Source organism: Pan paniscus, chromosome 18, assembly GCF_029289425.2.
Source record: "Pan paniscus chromosome 18, NHGRI_mPanPan1-v2.0_pri, whole genome shotgun sequence".
In the NCBI taxonomy this organism is placed as follows: domain Eukaryota; kingdom Metazoa; phylum Chordata; class Mammalia; order Primates; family Hominidae; genus Pan; species Pan paniscus.
The window spans coordinates 74,485,814-74,499,633 of NC_073267.2; the positions used below are offsets into that span (position 1 = coordinate 74,485,814).

The 13,820-nt window shown below is 39.2% G+C and overlaps 1 protein-coding gene across 6 annotated transcripts in view; it reads right to left on the bottom strand.

The window, feature by feature from the left end:
• Positions 1 to 13,820, bottom strand: part of CDH11 (cadherin 11) — a 177,706-nt gene that overhangs the window by 40,020 nt on the left and 123,866 nt on the right. For all 6 annotated transcript variants that reach the window (XM_063598031.1, XM_003823694.6, XM_055100053.2 and 3 more), the window contains 4 exons: positions 11,850 to 12,144; positions 6,218 to 6,337; positions 5,072 to 5,239; positions 1,460 to 1,647 (listed from right to left, as the gene is read on the bottom strand). In XM_063598031.1, coding sequence (XP_063454101.1) covers positions 1,460 to 1,647; positions 5,072 to 5,239; positions 6,218 to 6,337; positions 11,850 to 12,144 — 771 coding nt within the window. The remainder of the gene's footprint in view (positions 1 to 1,459; positions 1,648 to 5,071; positions 5,240 to 6,217; positions 6,338 to 11,849; positions 12,145 to 13,820) is intronic.

Sequence of the window (13,820 nt, forward strand, 5' to 3'; positions counted from 1 at the left end):
TTTCCAAGTATCCAAATTTCACCCCAATTTCCATATCCTTCATTTTGTTTCTTTTTTTTATAACAATCACCCCCTACCTTTCCTTTGTTTTGTGCTCTATAATATTTTCCCCAACCCCAACATACTTTAAAATTCTGTGAAAGGTCAGTTTCTTAGCACAGGTCACTCCTTGCTCCCCCACCTGAAAGATTCCTTTCAGGACCTGTCTTCCCCCACTGGTCCTTCCCTCCTCTTTAGCTACTGGCCTCTTTATTGATTCTTCAAATTAATTTTCTATCAGTGTTAGAGTCCAGTCTTTTCCGTTGCACCAAGGAGTTTAATATTCATGCTACAAAACTAAGTTGAAAATGAATGCTTGATTAAAACCAAGGTAATCCCATCTTCCAATTCCGATTTAATGCTCCATACACTTTCATGATGGAGAGGTGTTGATTTCTCAAGTGGTAAATCATGGGGGGAAACCTTTTTAGAATGTAGGGGAATTATTTCTTCACTTGGAAGTGAATCTTATCTGGCTCTCCTTTACAAACGCTTTCTAGGCCAGCTGTTTTCAAAATGTCTTGAGAGGGAAGTTGTTCTACAATAACTAAGGTGTGAATTCCAGGTCGGCGTGCCTGAGCTATATGACAGTGACTGGGTCAAATGATTTCATCTGTCTGAGCCCCAATCTCCTCAAAATTAAGTTGAGGTCTCTTTGCCCATTGGGATAACACTACCTACTTTATACTTTTGTTTGTTTGTTTGTTTTTGTGAAAAGTAAATGAAATGATGTTTGTAAGAGGACGGTGCTGTATCTGGCCAGTAGTCAGTATTGAGTGAATGTAAAAAAGAAGAAACACTAAACTTCTCTTTGTAATAAATTAATCCCAGATACATGTTTTCGGTGACTGACTATGTGGGAAGGTCCACAGACTATCTGACTATGAGGGGAGGTCCACAGGCTATTTGACTAGGGGAGAAGGTCCATTATTGTTGCTTCTCCAGGTTCACTTGAGATAAAAACAAGTAGAGAAGGCTTAAGTTTCACAGAGGGTCCAGCAATGCAGTGAATCTTGAATGTTGAAACAGCAAGAGTTCTGAACAGCTTATCTAACAGATTCAGTGTGGCAGAGCTAAGGGGGGAATTCCATGCATGCTCAGGGCTGCTTCTTCAAAATCGAGATTTATCTCATTGTTCTTCCCTCCATGGGAGAACTGTGCTTCCCTCCATCGGAAAACATTTAAGAACTAACTAGCAATCTCAGGCAGGTATCACCAGCCCCTTTGTCAGCTTCTCTGCAGTAACAGAAAGGAATACAATTCTGTGATCTTCCAGAGCTCAGAGCTCAACTACAAAGTCAGGTCAGCCCCTGGTTTCGCAAATTCTCATTTCTTAACCGTCGCCTCCCTGTTTCTTGCAGTGTTGCCTTGGCAGAGCAGGCCATACCACTGACACGTCTGATTCCTTACCCTAACTCACCTTTTTCAGCTTTATCACCCCCTCCTGTGTTTCATAGTCCGTTGTGATTTCAAACGATTCCATACCATCTCCATCAACAATATTGTATGTGACTAAGCCATTTTCTCCAATGTCTGGATCTTTAGCTTTCACTCTTCCTACTTCCTCCCCAGGGACGGCTGCTTCTGACACAGACATCTGGTATACGCCTAGAAGAAGAAGACATCTATTTTTATTTTCTCTTTTATTTGGCAGCTGTAAGACTATAGATTTCATTGAATCCCAATAAATTTCTCAAAGGATTTGAAATTGAACTTTCTATTGACTGAAAACATGAAAGAAGTGAGTGGATGTGGGGAGGAGGATCCCACGTGGCCTGCTTGTCAAAAGAATGTGTTCTACGAAGGGTGATAAAACAATATCTGGGTCCAGGTGAAATGCTGGGGTCACCTGCCACATGTAAGGGAGAAAAACAATGCTCTGTTACATTTCCCATCAGGTAATGATGGAGAACCATGCATGTCTTCATTTAGCAAAATAGCTGAAGCTTCTTTTCATGTCTTCAGGATGGTCCATGAGTTAACTCCAAGGCTCACTTACGGTATTGCGAAGAGCCCAGAAAAAAAAAATTCTCTGTTTAAAAGACTTCCTTCAACAGCTCCATAGTTACTTTAAAAATGCAAACTTTAACATCACTCCCTGTCTAACTCTATATTCGACACTCCCCTTATTTCACCTCCTTCGCAACTTGCCTGCTTCACAAGTTGGTCATGCGTTACCTTCTCCAGAAGGCTTTCCTGCAGTGTGACCCTCCTATATATTTATTTAATGTTTATTGGGAGCCTAATACTGTACATGGAGGTACTGTCCTAGTGCCAGAACACTGTTTTGTTTGGTTGTTTTGTTTACTACTAAACAAAACAGTCAAGATTTCTCTCTTAATGAGGCCGACTAAAGAGAAAAAATAAAAACAAATGTAAACACACTCTGATGTCACTGCAATGAAAAAGGAAAATAAAGTAGGGTAAAAGGGTGAGGGTTCTGAGAGTGGGTGTGTGGTTGTGTGTGTGTGTAAGTGCATGATTGTGTGTGAGGGTGAGGGGGTAAATGTGTGAGTGGCCATGAGTGATTGTGTGGGCATGAATCTGTTGTGTAAGAGTGTGAGTGTGTGTATGAATGTGAGCTATTTGTGAGTGAGTTTGTGTATGTGTATGAGTGTGATTGAACACGCATGCTTGTGTTAATAATGTGTGGGTGATAAGCAGAAAGAGGGAGAGATTGGTTTTGCGTAGTGTGGTAGGAGAAGACATTCTTTAGAAAAAGGAATCTAAAATGACTGAGGAAGACAATGACGTGAATATCTGCAGGATAAAAACTACCAGCTAGGTGATTAGCAAATGGCAAAAACCCTAAGGTGAGAAGATCCTGAATACTTGCAGAGGAGCAAGAGGAGGAGAGTGACTACAGCCTTCTGGTGAGAGAGAAGGGCTGTAAGGAAGTGGAGGCCAAATTGCGTAAAATAGACCATTGTGGGGAATGGAAAAGACTTCAGGTTTTGTTTAAACTTGGGGAAATCACTAGAAGGTTTGCACTAAGTAGCTAAGAGTCAACATTATCTTATTTGCTTTTCACATTTAATACTCTGTGCAACACCCAATATAGGGAAGCCAGGGTTGAAAATCTTTCCTCTATCATTTCCAAGCAAAGTGGTCTTGGGCAAGTTACTTCAGCTCATTATGTTTTAATTTCCCCTTACAGAGATTTCATCAGTTCTAATATTTGTCTATATTTATCAATAGTATTTTGCTTTGCAACTTTCTTTTGGATTCATAATCTATTTAATCTCACCATGCCCTCTATATTAAAGGATGAGTGGGAAGTGGGAGTCCCTTGTAGATAATTACTAATTAATGTGAAGGTTTAAAAAAAAATGTCCTATGTGGATTTTGTCCAAATCTCATTCAAGTTCATGGCAGTGAAACCAGTAAAACCAGTACAGTAGCAATGTAACTTTACTATATGATTGTCTATGACCAAGGGCAGTAAAGGCTGCCTGCTAATAATTCTGCTTGACCTTTCTTTTCCAGCTCACCAGACAATCGTACAGTGTGGATAATGGAGCATGCAGCTCTTAGAATGTTATATGAGCCTCAGGCTTATTGAGGATGCTGAACTTGTGCCCAGCCAGGCAAAAGAGTCTTGTGTAGATTCTTGTTTTTGAATTCCTTTGAGTAACCACAGTGCCTTCCTGGGGCCACATTTAGTAGCCTTCCTTGTTATCTCATTTGCAAAATGTTCCATTTCTCTGATAGTAAGCTCACAGGCTCTAACTGAAAAAGACACTTTCATTATGAACCCCCCCATGCATTAGCAGCACCAGCAGCACCACATTCATACTGTCCATTCATACACATCTGTACATACATAGACAGACTTGTGTTCAAACTCTGACTTTGCCACATTTCTAGGGCAACTTATGCACTTTTTACGGAAACCAGTTTTATCTGTAAAATGTAGGCTCCTGCAGAGATTTACAATAGTAGTGACTATTCATTAAATGATGGTAGTTGCTATAATTACAATTATTAATAATAACCTTTCAAAATCATTGTTTTTCATTTAATTCCCTCTGCAATTTTATAAATTTTGTAGAACAGCCATAATCCCCCAGATAACAATGGCTAGAATTTGTTGACGACTTATAGACAGTTGTCATTATAAGATTTTACACTAGCTCCTTTAGTTCAAACAGTAATCTTATTAATTAGGTACTGTGGAAGACTGCATTTTCCAAAACATGGCCAAAACAATATCTCCCATCCCACATGCTTTTCCTTCAACATGACTTTGACAGATCTTCCATTGAAAGGTGGGGTCTACATGAACTCCACTTAGATTTGTGAGCCTTATGACTCCAGTGGAAACATTTGGAGGCTTATGACTCCAGTTTCCAGTGGAAACTTCTGAAGCTAGTTAACAAAAGGCAACACAATTTCTGCCTGGTGCCCTTGGGGATCACACTTTCCAAAACCAGCCCACGCAGAAAGGAAGCAGCAATCAACACAAACTTGCCAGCCATGCAAGTAAGCTGGTTTGGAAGTGGATCCTCCAACCCCAGTGGAGCTGTCCCCAGTTGTTGCTATGGAGAACAGAGGCATGCTGTCTCCTCCAAGCCTTGCCCAAATTCCAGACACATGATAAAAACAAATTATTGTTATGATTTTTATTGTTTTAAACCACTAAGTTTTCCAGCAATTTGTTACACAGTAATTGATAACTGATTCAGGGACTGTTATATCCAGGTTAGAAATGAGGACACTGAGGCAGAAAAGGGTTAATTAATTACTAGATTGCATCACTACTACCAAGCAAAATACTTAGCAAAAACAATATTTTGTTTCCAGGGTTGTAGAACTTTTTACATCTTTTCATTCTCCTACTACCTCTACTCCCCGACATTGTTGTTGTTGTTGTTGTCTTGTTTTTGTGTTTTGTTTTTGTAAGAATGATATGAATTGCCCCTAGTTTTCTAGATTTTCTTTTTGATACCTGAGTAAAGCAGGAATAGGTTAGAGGAGGGAGAGAGCTGGCTGTGTCACCATGGAAAAGTGAAAGCCAAGCCCACCTACTTACTCTGCGGAAACTTTGGTGGGTTGTCATTGACATCGGTCAGTGTGATAGTCACTTTGGTTGTCCCTGAGAGTCCGCCCATATGTCCACCCATGTCCTTGGCCTGGATCACCACGTGGTACTCCTCCTTGGCCTCCCTGTCCATGTTGGGTAGGGCTGTTCTGATGATACCTGGACAGGTGAGCAGGCAACATCACAGATATTCGTTTATAACATTATGACAACAAGAAAGTTCTGAGCACTGAGGAAGCAATGCTGAATAAAATAGCCCATGCCCTCAGCAAGAATCATTTCAACATGGTAATTACAACCAAAGGCAGCCATACTGAAGCATCATTATGTCTTTTCAAGCAAATCATAAAAATTACTATACAGCATTTGTATTTATGTTTTGTTGTACATTCAAGTAATAACCTATTCTTCTCAGATATAAACACCTTAAAGACTGAAATATTTGAGTGGTCATTGCATGAATATCCATGACTAAACTCATACTTTTTGACTTCCAGCACAATCTTCTGTAAGTCTATTGCTGCATACAATTCATGGAAATGTTTTGATGGTGCATATCAAGTTTAAAGCAGGAGGTGCATATTTCATGCAATACATTAAAGTGTAAATATTAATTTTTAAAAGAGTGAACCAAATCGGTTAAAATATATACAATGCTCATAAAAGCACATACTGTCTATTATCGCCTGTCACTGAAAACAATGATAAATTAATAACTGAATTCTACATGATTGCTGGATATTGGCACATGAGTGCCATGCTCACTTAAATCTTTAGGAGACCTTTGGAAGCTTTTTCTCTCTGTAGATATGGCAACAGTTATGTGAGGAATATAGAGAGCACTGTGGAAGCCTTAGTCCTTATTGCTCCCTTACTTCTGATATTAAAGTTGAGTTTTTAGATTATAGTTGTTATTGGGTCATCGTGAAATATGGGAAAAACAACAATAAATGTTTCATGGTGTGCTAACTATGTGATAGGCACAGGCCAAGTATCTAATCCTCACACTAACCCTATAGGGTAGCCCTCTGTATTCCTTTTTCATATTTGAGAAAATAGAGAATTAAATAAGTTCTGGTTAGGTCTGGGACTTCTTATTCACCATGTCTCACAAATCACAGTGACATTCCACAGTACCTGTCTGTGCTTCCACCGAAAAATAGGGTTGTCCTTCGAGGATACTGTACACTAACTTGGCGCTATTTCCATAAGTGGGGTCATCTGCATCTGAAGCTGTCACCTGGATCACTGACGTTCCTTAAAAGTGAAATAAATTAATTAGCAACATCTCCTCAGATTTTCAAATTATGTTCTTGTTTACAAAGTTTTATTCTAAAATTAACCCTGAAGAAGGCACCACAATTATTCAACATTCTCTCATTTTCCTGGAGTTGAGATGCAAAATAACCAGCCAATCAACCTTCCTTCCTTCCTTCCTTCCTTCCTTCCTGCTCTATAAAAATGGCCACAGTTTAAAAATGAACTTTCTGTATTTATAGTACATCCTACATTGGTTGGTGATTAAAATAATATTATAAATATTATTGCAAAAATATCTTACAACTCATGCACTTGAAATGGTCAGTATATCAAATAATTACATTAAAATCTTCCCAGAGTATAATAAATGATAATTAATGATAAATTGCTTTCATGAAAGGACAGAGTGCAATCTTCCATCTGTAGCAGAACAATAAATACATCATTTTATTGTTGCTTTGCATGTAATAAAATTGCTGCTAATTCTACAATTTAATTAATTTATGGCCATAAATACTGAGCAGAATGCTGTTCCCTACTGGCATGAAAATTGCATCTTCCCACCTGTAGCTGGTCTGGTAGCCATATAACAGAAATCACCAGTAAACATCTGGTGAGAGGTAAGGGAAGCATTCACGGGTCAGAACGAAGGGAAACCAGGAAATTGAAGAAAGATGGGGTTCTGCTTTTCCTAAAAACAACCTTTGTTCCTGGCTGGTCACAAATAGCAAGTATCTGGGGCATGGCGTGTTGGGCTTCAGAGTGGGGAGAGAGGAGCTGGAAGAAGAAAACCAGTAATTATCGAATTTCTCTGTGCCAGCATGATCTGGGGGCACATTCCATGTATTTTGCCAGCATTCCTCTGCTGGGCATTTTTTACATCTACTGTATTAGTGAGAAATTGAACTTGAGATATATGAAGCTTTGTAATCTATTTCACAAAGTTGGTAATTGCCAAAGTCTAACCCCAATCCAGCACACAACAAAACTCAAATTATTTCTGTAACATTTTCAGCAGAGGGGCAAGGTTCTATGTGGGAGGCAAGGGAGCCAGTTTACACAGCCTCTCACTACCTTTAATTTATAGGATTGTCAGTGATTTTTGTGTGGTGTACATCTCACTTTTTTCTAGTTACTCTTCTATAATTCATTATTTCATAGAAACAATCTCTTTGGAACTCTTCCCATTTGTCGTCACTATTCTAGGCAGGATAGATTTATAAAGGAAAATACCATCATGGTGTGGCTAGGGAAATTATTAATTTTAAATGCTTAATTTCCTTCTAGAACTCTGCTACATCCTTTACAATGGTTTTGTATTTCACATCTATTTCATTTAACCTTCAACATAGTTTATATTATCTTCATTTTATAGATGGCAAAATAAAAACTTAGAAAGGTATAATAGGTTGCCTGGGTTCGTATGGCTGATTAGGAGTACAGCCATGATTCATAGTACTGTCTGACAACAACGACTGTACTGTCATATGCCATAATACAATGTCTGAGTTCTCAAAATAATAAGAGCAATCCATGACAAAGCCACATCCAGCATCACACTGAATGAGCAAAAGCTGGAAGCATTCTCCTTCAGAGCAGGAATAAGACAAGGATGCCCACTCTCACCAGTCCTATTCAACATAGTACTGGAAGTCCTAATCAGAGCAATGAGGCAAGAGCAAGAAATAAAAGACATCGAAATAGGAAAAGAAGAAGTCAAATTATTTCTCTTCACTAATGATATGATTCTATACCTAGAAAACTCTAAAGACTCTGCCAAAAGGCTCTTAGAACTGATCAACAACTTCAGTGAAGCTTCAGAATACAAAATCAAGGTACAAAAGTCAACGGCATTTCTATACATCAATAACACTCAAGCTGAGGACCAAATCAAGAATACAGTGTGATTCACAAGGGCCACAAAACAATAAAATCCTAGGAATACATCTAACCAAGGAGGTAAATGATCTGTACAAGGAGAATTTCGAAACACTGCTGAAAGAAATCATAGATGACACAAACAAATGGAATATTGATCCTTTCAATGATATTGATTCTTTCAACCCATGAGCATAGAATGTTTTCCCATTTGATATCATTAAAATGGCTACACTGCCCAAAGCAATCTACTGATTCAATGCTATTTCTATCAAACTACCAACATCATTTTTTCACAGAATTAGAAAAAAAAAAAACTGTTCTAAGACTCATATGGAACCAAAAAAGAGCCCGAATAGTCAAAGCAATCCTAAGCAAAAAGAAAAAAGTTGGAAGAGTCACCTTACCCAACTTCAAGCTATACTACAAGGCTACAGTAACCAAAATAGCATGTTGCTGGTGCAAAAACAGACACATAGACCAGTGGAACAGAATAGAGAACCCAGAAATAAAGCCACACACCTACAGCCATCTGATCATCAACAAAGTTGACAAAATTAAGCAATGAGGAAAGTACTCCTTAATCAATAAATAATGCTGGGATAGCTGGCTAGCCTTATGCAGAAGAGTGAAACTGGACCCCTACCTTTCCCCATATACAAAAATTAACTCAAGATGAATTAAAGATTTAAATGTAAGACCTCAAACTATAAATGCCCTAGAGAAAAAAACCCAGGAAACACCATTCTGGACATTGGCCTTGGGAGAGAATTTATGACTAGGTCCTCAAAAGAAATTGCAACAAAAATAAAAATTGACAAGCAGGACCTAATTACACTAAAGAGCTTCTGCACAACAAAGGGAAACTATAAACAGAGTAAAGAGACAACCTACAGAATGGGAGAAAATATTCACAAACTACAAACCCAACAAAGGTCTAGTATCTAGAATCTATAAGGAATTTAAACAATTCAACAAGTAAAAAAACAATGTGGGCAAAAGTGGGCAAAAGACATGGATGGACACTTAGCAAAAGGAGATATGCAAATGGCTTACAAATATAAAAAAATTGGTCGTCATTAAACATCAGAGAAATGTAAATGAAACCCATAATGAGATACCATCTCCCACTAGTTAGAATAGCTATGATTAAAAAGTCAAAAAATAACATGCTGGTGAGGATGTGGAGAAAAGGGAACACATATACACTGCTGGTTGGAATGTACATTAGTTCACTCTGAAAAGCAATTTGGAGAAGTCTCAAATAAAACAGAATTACAATTCAAGGCTGGGCGCGGTGGCTTATGCCTGTAATCCTAGCACTTTGGGAGGACGAGGTGAGCGGATCACCTGAGGTCTGGAGTTCCAGATCAGCCTGGCCAACATGGCAAAACCCTGTGTACTAAAAATACAAAAAAATTAGCCAGTGTGGTGGCAGGCGCCTGTAATCCCAGCTACTCAGGAGGCTGAGGCAGGAGAATCGTTTGAACCCAGGAGGCAGAGATTGCAGTGAGCCGAGATCGTGCCACTGCACTGCAGCCTGGGCAACAGAGCGAGACTCTGTCTGAGAAAAAAAAAAAAAAAAAAAAAAGCATTACAATTCAACCCAGCAATCCCATTACTCTTTATAGACCCAAAGGAAAATAAGTTGTTCTACAAGAAAAACGCCTGCACTTGTATATTTATTGCAGCACTATTCACAATAGCGAAGACATGGAGTCAACCAAGGTGCCCATCGACAGTGGATTGGATAAAGAATATGTGGTATATATATACCATGGAATACTGTGCATGGTGGCATGAATAATGTCATGCCTTTGCATCAACACGGATGCAGCTGGAGGCCATTATCCTGAGCAAATTGACACAGGTACAGAAAACCAAATACCACATGCTTTCATTTATAACTGGAGGTATAAATGAACCCAATGTTTACCCAGTGGGAATAATAAACACAGGATTACTAGAGTGGAGCCAGAGGACAAGTGCCGAAATTTATTGGGTACTCTATTCACTACCTGAGTGATGGGGTCATTCATACCACAAACCTCAGTGTTACACTGTATATTCATGTATATTCACTCAATAAACCTGCACATGGGCCGGGCACGGTGGCTCACGTCTGTAATCTCGGCGCTTTGGGAGGCTGAGGTGGGTGGATCACTTGAGGTCAGGAGTTCAAGACCAGCCTGAACAACATGTGAAACCCCGTCCGTAATAAAAATACAAAGAAATTAGCCGGGCGTGGTGGCGCGCTCCTGTAATCCCAGCTACTCAGAAGGCTGAGGTAGGAGAATTGCTTGAAGCCGGGAGACAGAGGTTGTAGTGAGCCGAGATGGCATTACGGCACTCCAGCCTGAGTAACAGAGGGAGACTCTGTCTCAAAATAAATAAATAAATAAATAAATAAACAAACCTGCACATGTACCCTCTGAATCTAAAATAAAAGTTGAAACTAAAAAAAAAAAAAAGCCTGAATTTTATCCCTAAACATCAATGAGTCTGCAAAGGTGAGAATAATGAAAATTTTCCTGGATTATATATTTTGATGATTTGCCTTTCCACCCCATCCCCACCCTTGACACTCAGTTGCTGACACTGCTGTTTCCTCTATATGGATTTATTTGATATTTGTTGTTTCTCATTATAATACACAGGCTAAACACCAAGAGGCTGAAGGACTGGGCAGGGAAAATGGAAGAGACAAAGGTGGGAAACGGTTCAGGCTGGCTTTTGATAAGTACTTGACTTTTCCTGGTGGAGAAGGAATATACCATTTTCTGGCATAAAAAGCTCTGTATGCACAGTGGAAGGATCTTAGCGTTCTAGAGTCAAACCTATCTTTCTTAAGTAGGTTGATTCCTATACTTGCTGGATTTTCTCATCTGTAAAATGATCCTGATTCATTTGAGCTCTAAAACTCTTTTAAGCAGACTCACTCCCTGATTAGAACAGTTCTACTCACTGTTTGAAAGACAAACCTTTCTTAATATGAGGAATGTTTCTCAAAAGAAACATTATGCAAATGTTTCATTATGTGCATGTTATAAAGAAGGCTATTGCCAGAAGGTGGCTAATTCTTTGAAGAAATCCTTTAAAAAATTATCCTTTAGCAACTTAATGTGTCTTCAAGCATGTTGAAAAGATATACGTACTTCTGAACATAGTGACATAGTGCTGTGGTTAAATGTGCATTTTAGATCCATTTAATAGCTCAAATGTCCCTACAGAAATTAGTTAGCTTGTTTCTGGCATGGGTTTCCTATCTGTGAAATACGGTGAGTTGGAATTACCTCATTGTAAAGATTAATCATTGCAAAAGCTAAATAAAATAGTGCATGTAAGTCATTAATTAGCACAGTGTCTACAGGCAACAGATATTACCATTGTCATTACCTATTAGACATCAATACGCACTAGCGACTGGATGTATATTATCTCTATTCCTACAAGACTAGAAATTGTTATTCCCATTTTACAGAGGAACAAAAGAATTTTTGTTCCTTTTGTTATTTTGCCATAAAAGATAAAGAAGAAGCTCTACTTCCTGATTTGGGAGAACGGGCTTCAGCCCACCCACCACAGAGACACCAGGCCTGGAAGCAGAGCAGGCCTCCCACACCGTACGCACCCACATTGGACCTCTCAGGCACGTTGGCATGATAGGTCTCGTGCAGGAACTCCGGAGGGTTGTCATTAATGTCCTGGACCTTGACAATGAATTCCGACGGTGGCTCCAGTGGCCGGTTGGTGTCCCTGTCCACCGCCTGAGCCATCAACGTGTACTGGGCTCTCTCTTCTCGATCCAACGTCTTGGTGGCATGAATGTTCCCTGATTTGTCATCAATCACAAAAATGGTTCCAGCTCCTTCCCCTGAGAGAATGTATTTAATGTTCCCATCACCAGAGTCAATATCTGAATGAAGCTGGAAAAAAGAGAAATTGAGATTTTTAATTCCATGAGGAAAGCAGTGGGGAAACTCACTTACAAGTGATTGCAACAATCTGCTGCGCGCACACACACGTCATGAAAGGGAGATGTTCTCATCCCCATTTTACAACAGGAGAAAGGCAATCTTAGAGAATATCATAGCCTTGGCCAAGGTCACACTGCAGAACAGTGAAGCCAGAGTTCAAATATATATATTTTTAATTCTAAGATTCATGCTCTCCTTTCACCTCTCTCCATATATATGCGCATATGCAAAATATAAAAACCTAAACGTATCTGTCAATAGTTTGAAATAAATGTATGTTTATTTTTAAAAATATATAAGCAAACATTCTTGCAATAAGTAAGTCTTCCTCTCAGCTCTGACTCCCATTCCTTCATTTTCTCCTCTGTTCAGAGACAATCACTGTAACCAGTTTCTTGTGAATCCTATAAGAGATACTCTATTCTATGCATATGCAAGGAAATCTACACAGATACATATGTACCCTAGTTTATTGTTATACAATAAAGTTCCAGAGTACACACATCATTCTTCACTTCATCCTTTTCCTCTAACAATAAATTCAGGTGACTATTCCACATTTATAACTATAGATCTTCCTCATCTACTGTATGGAGGTTATTATTTTTTAAAAAATTTTTTGTTTTGGGTTTTTCTTTTTTTTTGAGGTGGAGTCTCACTCTGTTGACCAGGCTGGAGTGCAATGGCATGATCTCGGCTCACTGCAGCCTCTGCCTCCCATGTTCAAGCGATTTCTCCTAAATCAGCCTCCCAGGTAGCTGGGATTACAGGCACATGCTACCATACCCAGCTCATTTTTGTATTTTTAGTAGAGACAGGGTTTTACCATGTTTCCCAGGCTGGTCTCGAACCCCTGACCTCAAGTGATCTGCCTGCCTTGGCCTCCCAAAGTGCTGGGATTACACACATGAGCCACCATGCCTGGCCAATGTTTTTGTTTGTTTGTTGTTTGTTTTTAGCAGTCCTTTCTAAAGAACGCTTAGCTTGTTTCCTGGCTTTTGTTACTACAAACAATTCAACTGATCAGACCTTTCCAGAAGACCTGCTTTGCGGTACACAGGGTATGAGGATCTGGGGATGTGGCCTGCCTGGAAGAAGTGTCCATTCTAATGCTAAAGGTAGGTAGGACTAGTGGCATGGGTTGATATGTATACAATTTCTTAGGTGTCAGAAAGAATCTTAAACATCCCCAAGTTTTTCTTCTTTGACAGAGCTTAGAGATAAGATGATATTTGCCTAAATTCACACTTGTCAGGTCCAAGAAATCAACTAGGTCTCTTAACTACCAATCATCTTCTGTTCTGCCCTCACTCTGCTCTGTGTTTTCAAACATGAAAGTCTCCCAAAAATCACATCTGGTTTTCCTGTAGCAAAAAACTCCTCACCCCGCCCTGTTGTTCAATCTCAATTTCTGCAGCTGTCTTTTAATCCGAGTTCCTTGGTCCTCATTCTGCCCTTTGTGGGAAAAAGTAAGCATTATTTTTACTGTTCTAGTGGGCTTCAAGAGCAGTCAAGTAGAGAAAAAGACCTTGGTTCTACCTACTAAATAAGAAAACCCTTCGTAAACTAGAGAGCTTTATTCAAATGACATTTAAAATAATAAAAAGAGGCCAGGCACATTGGCT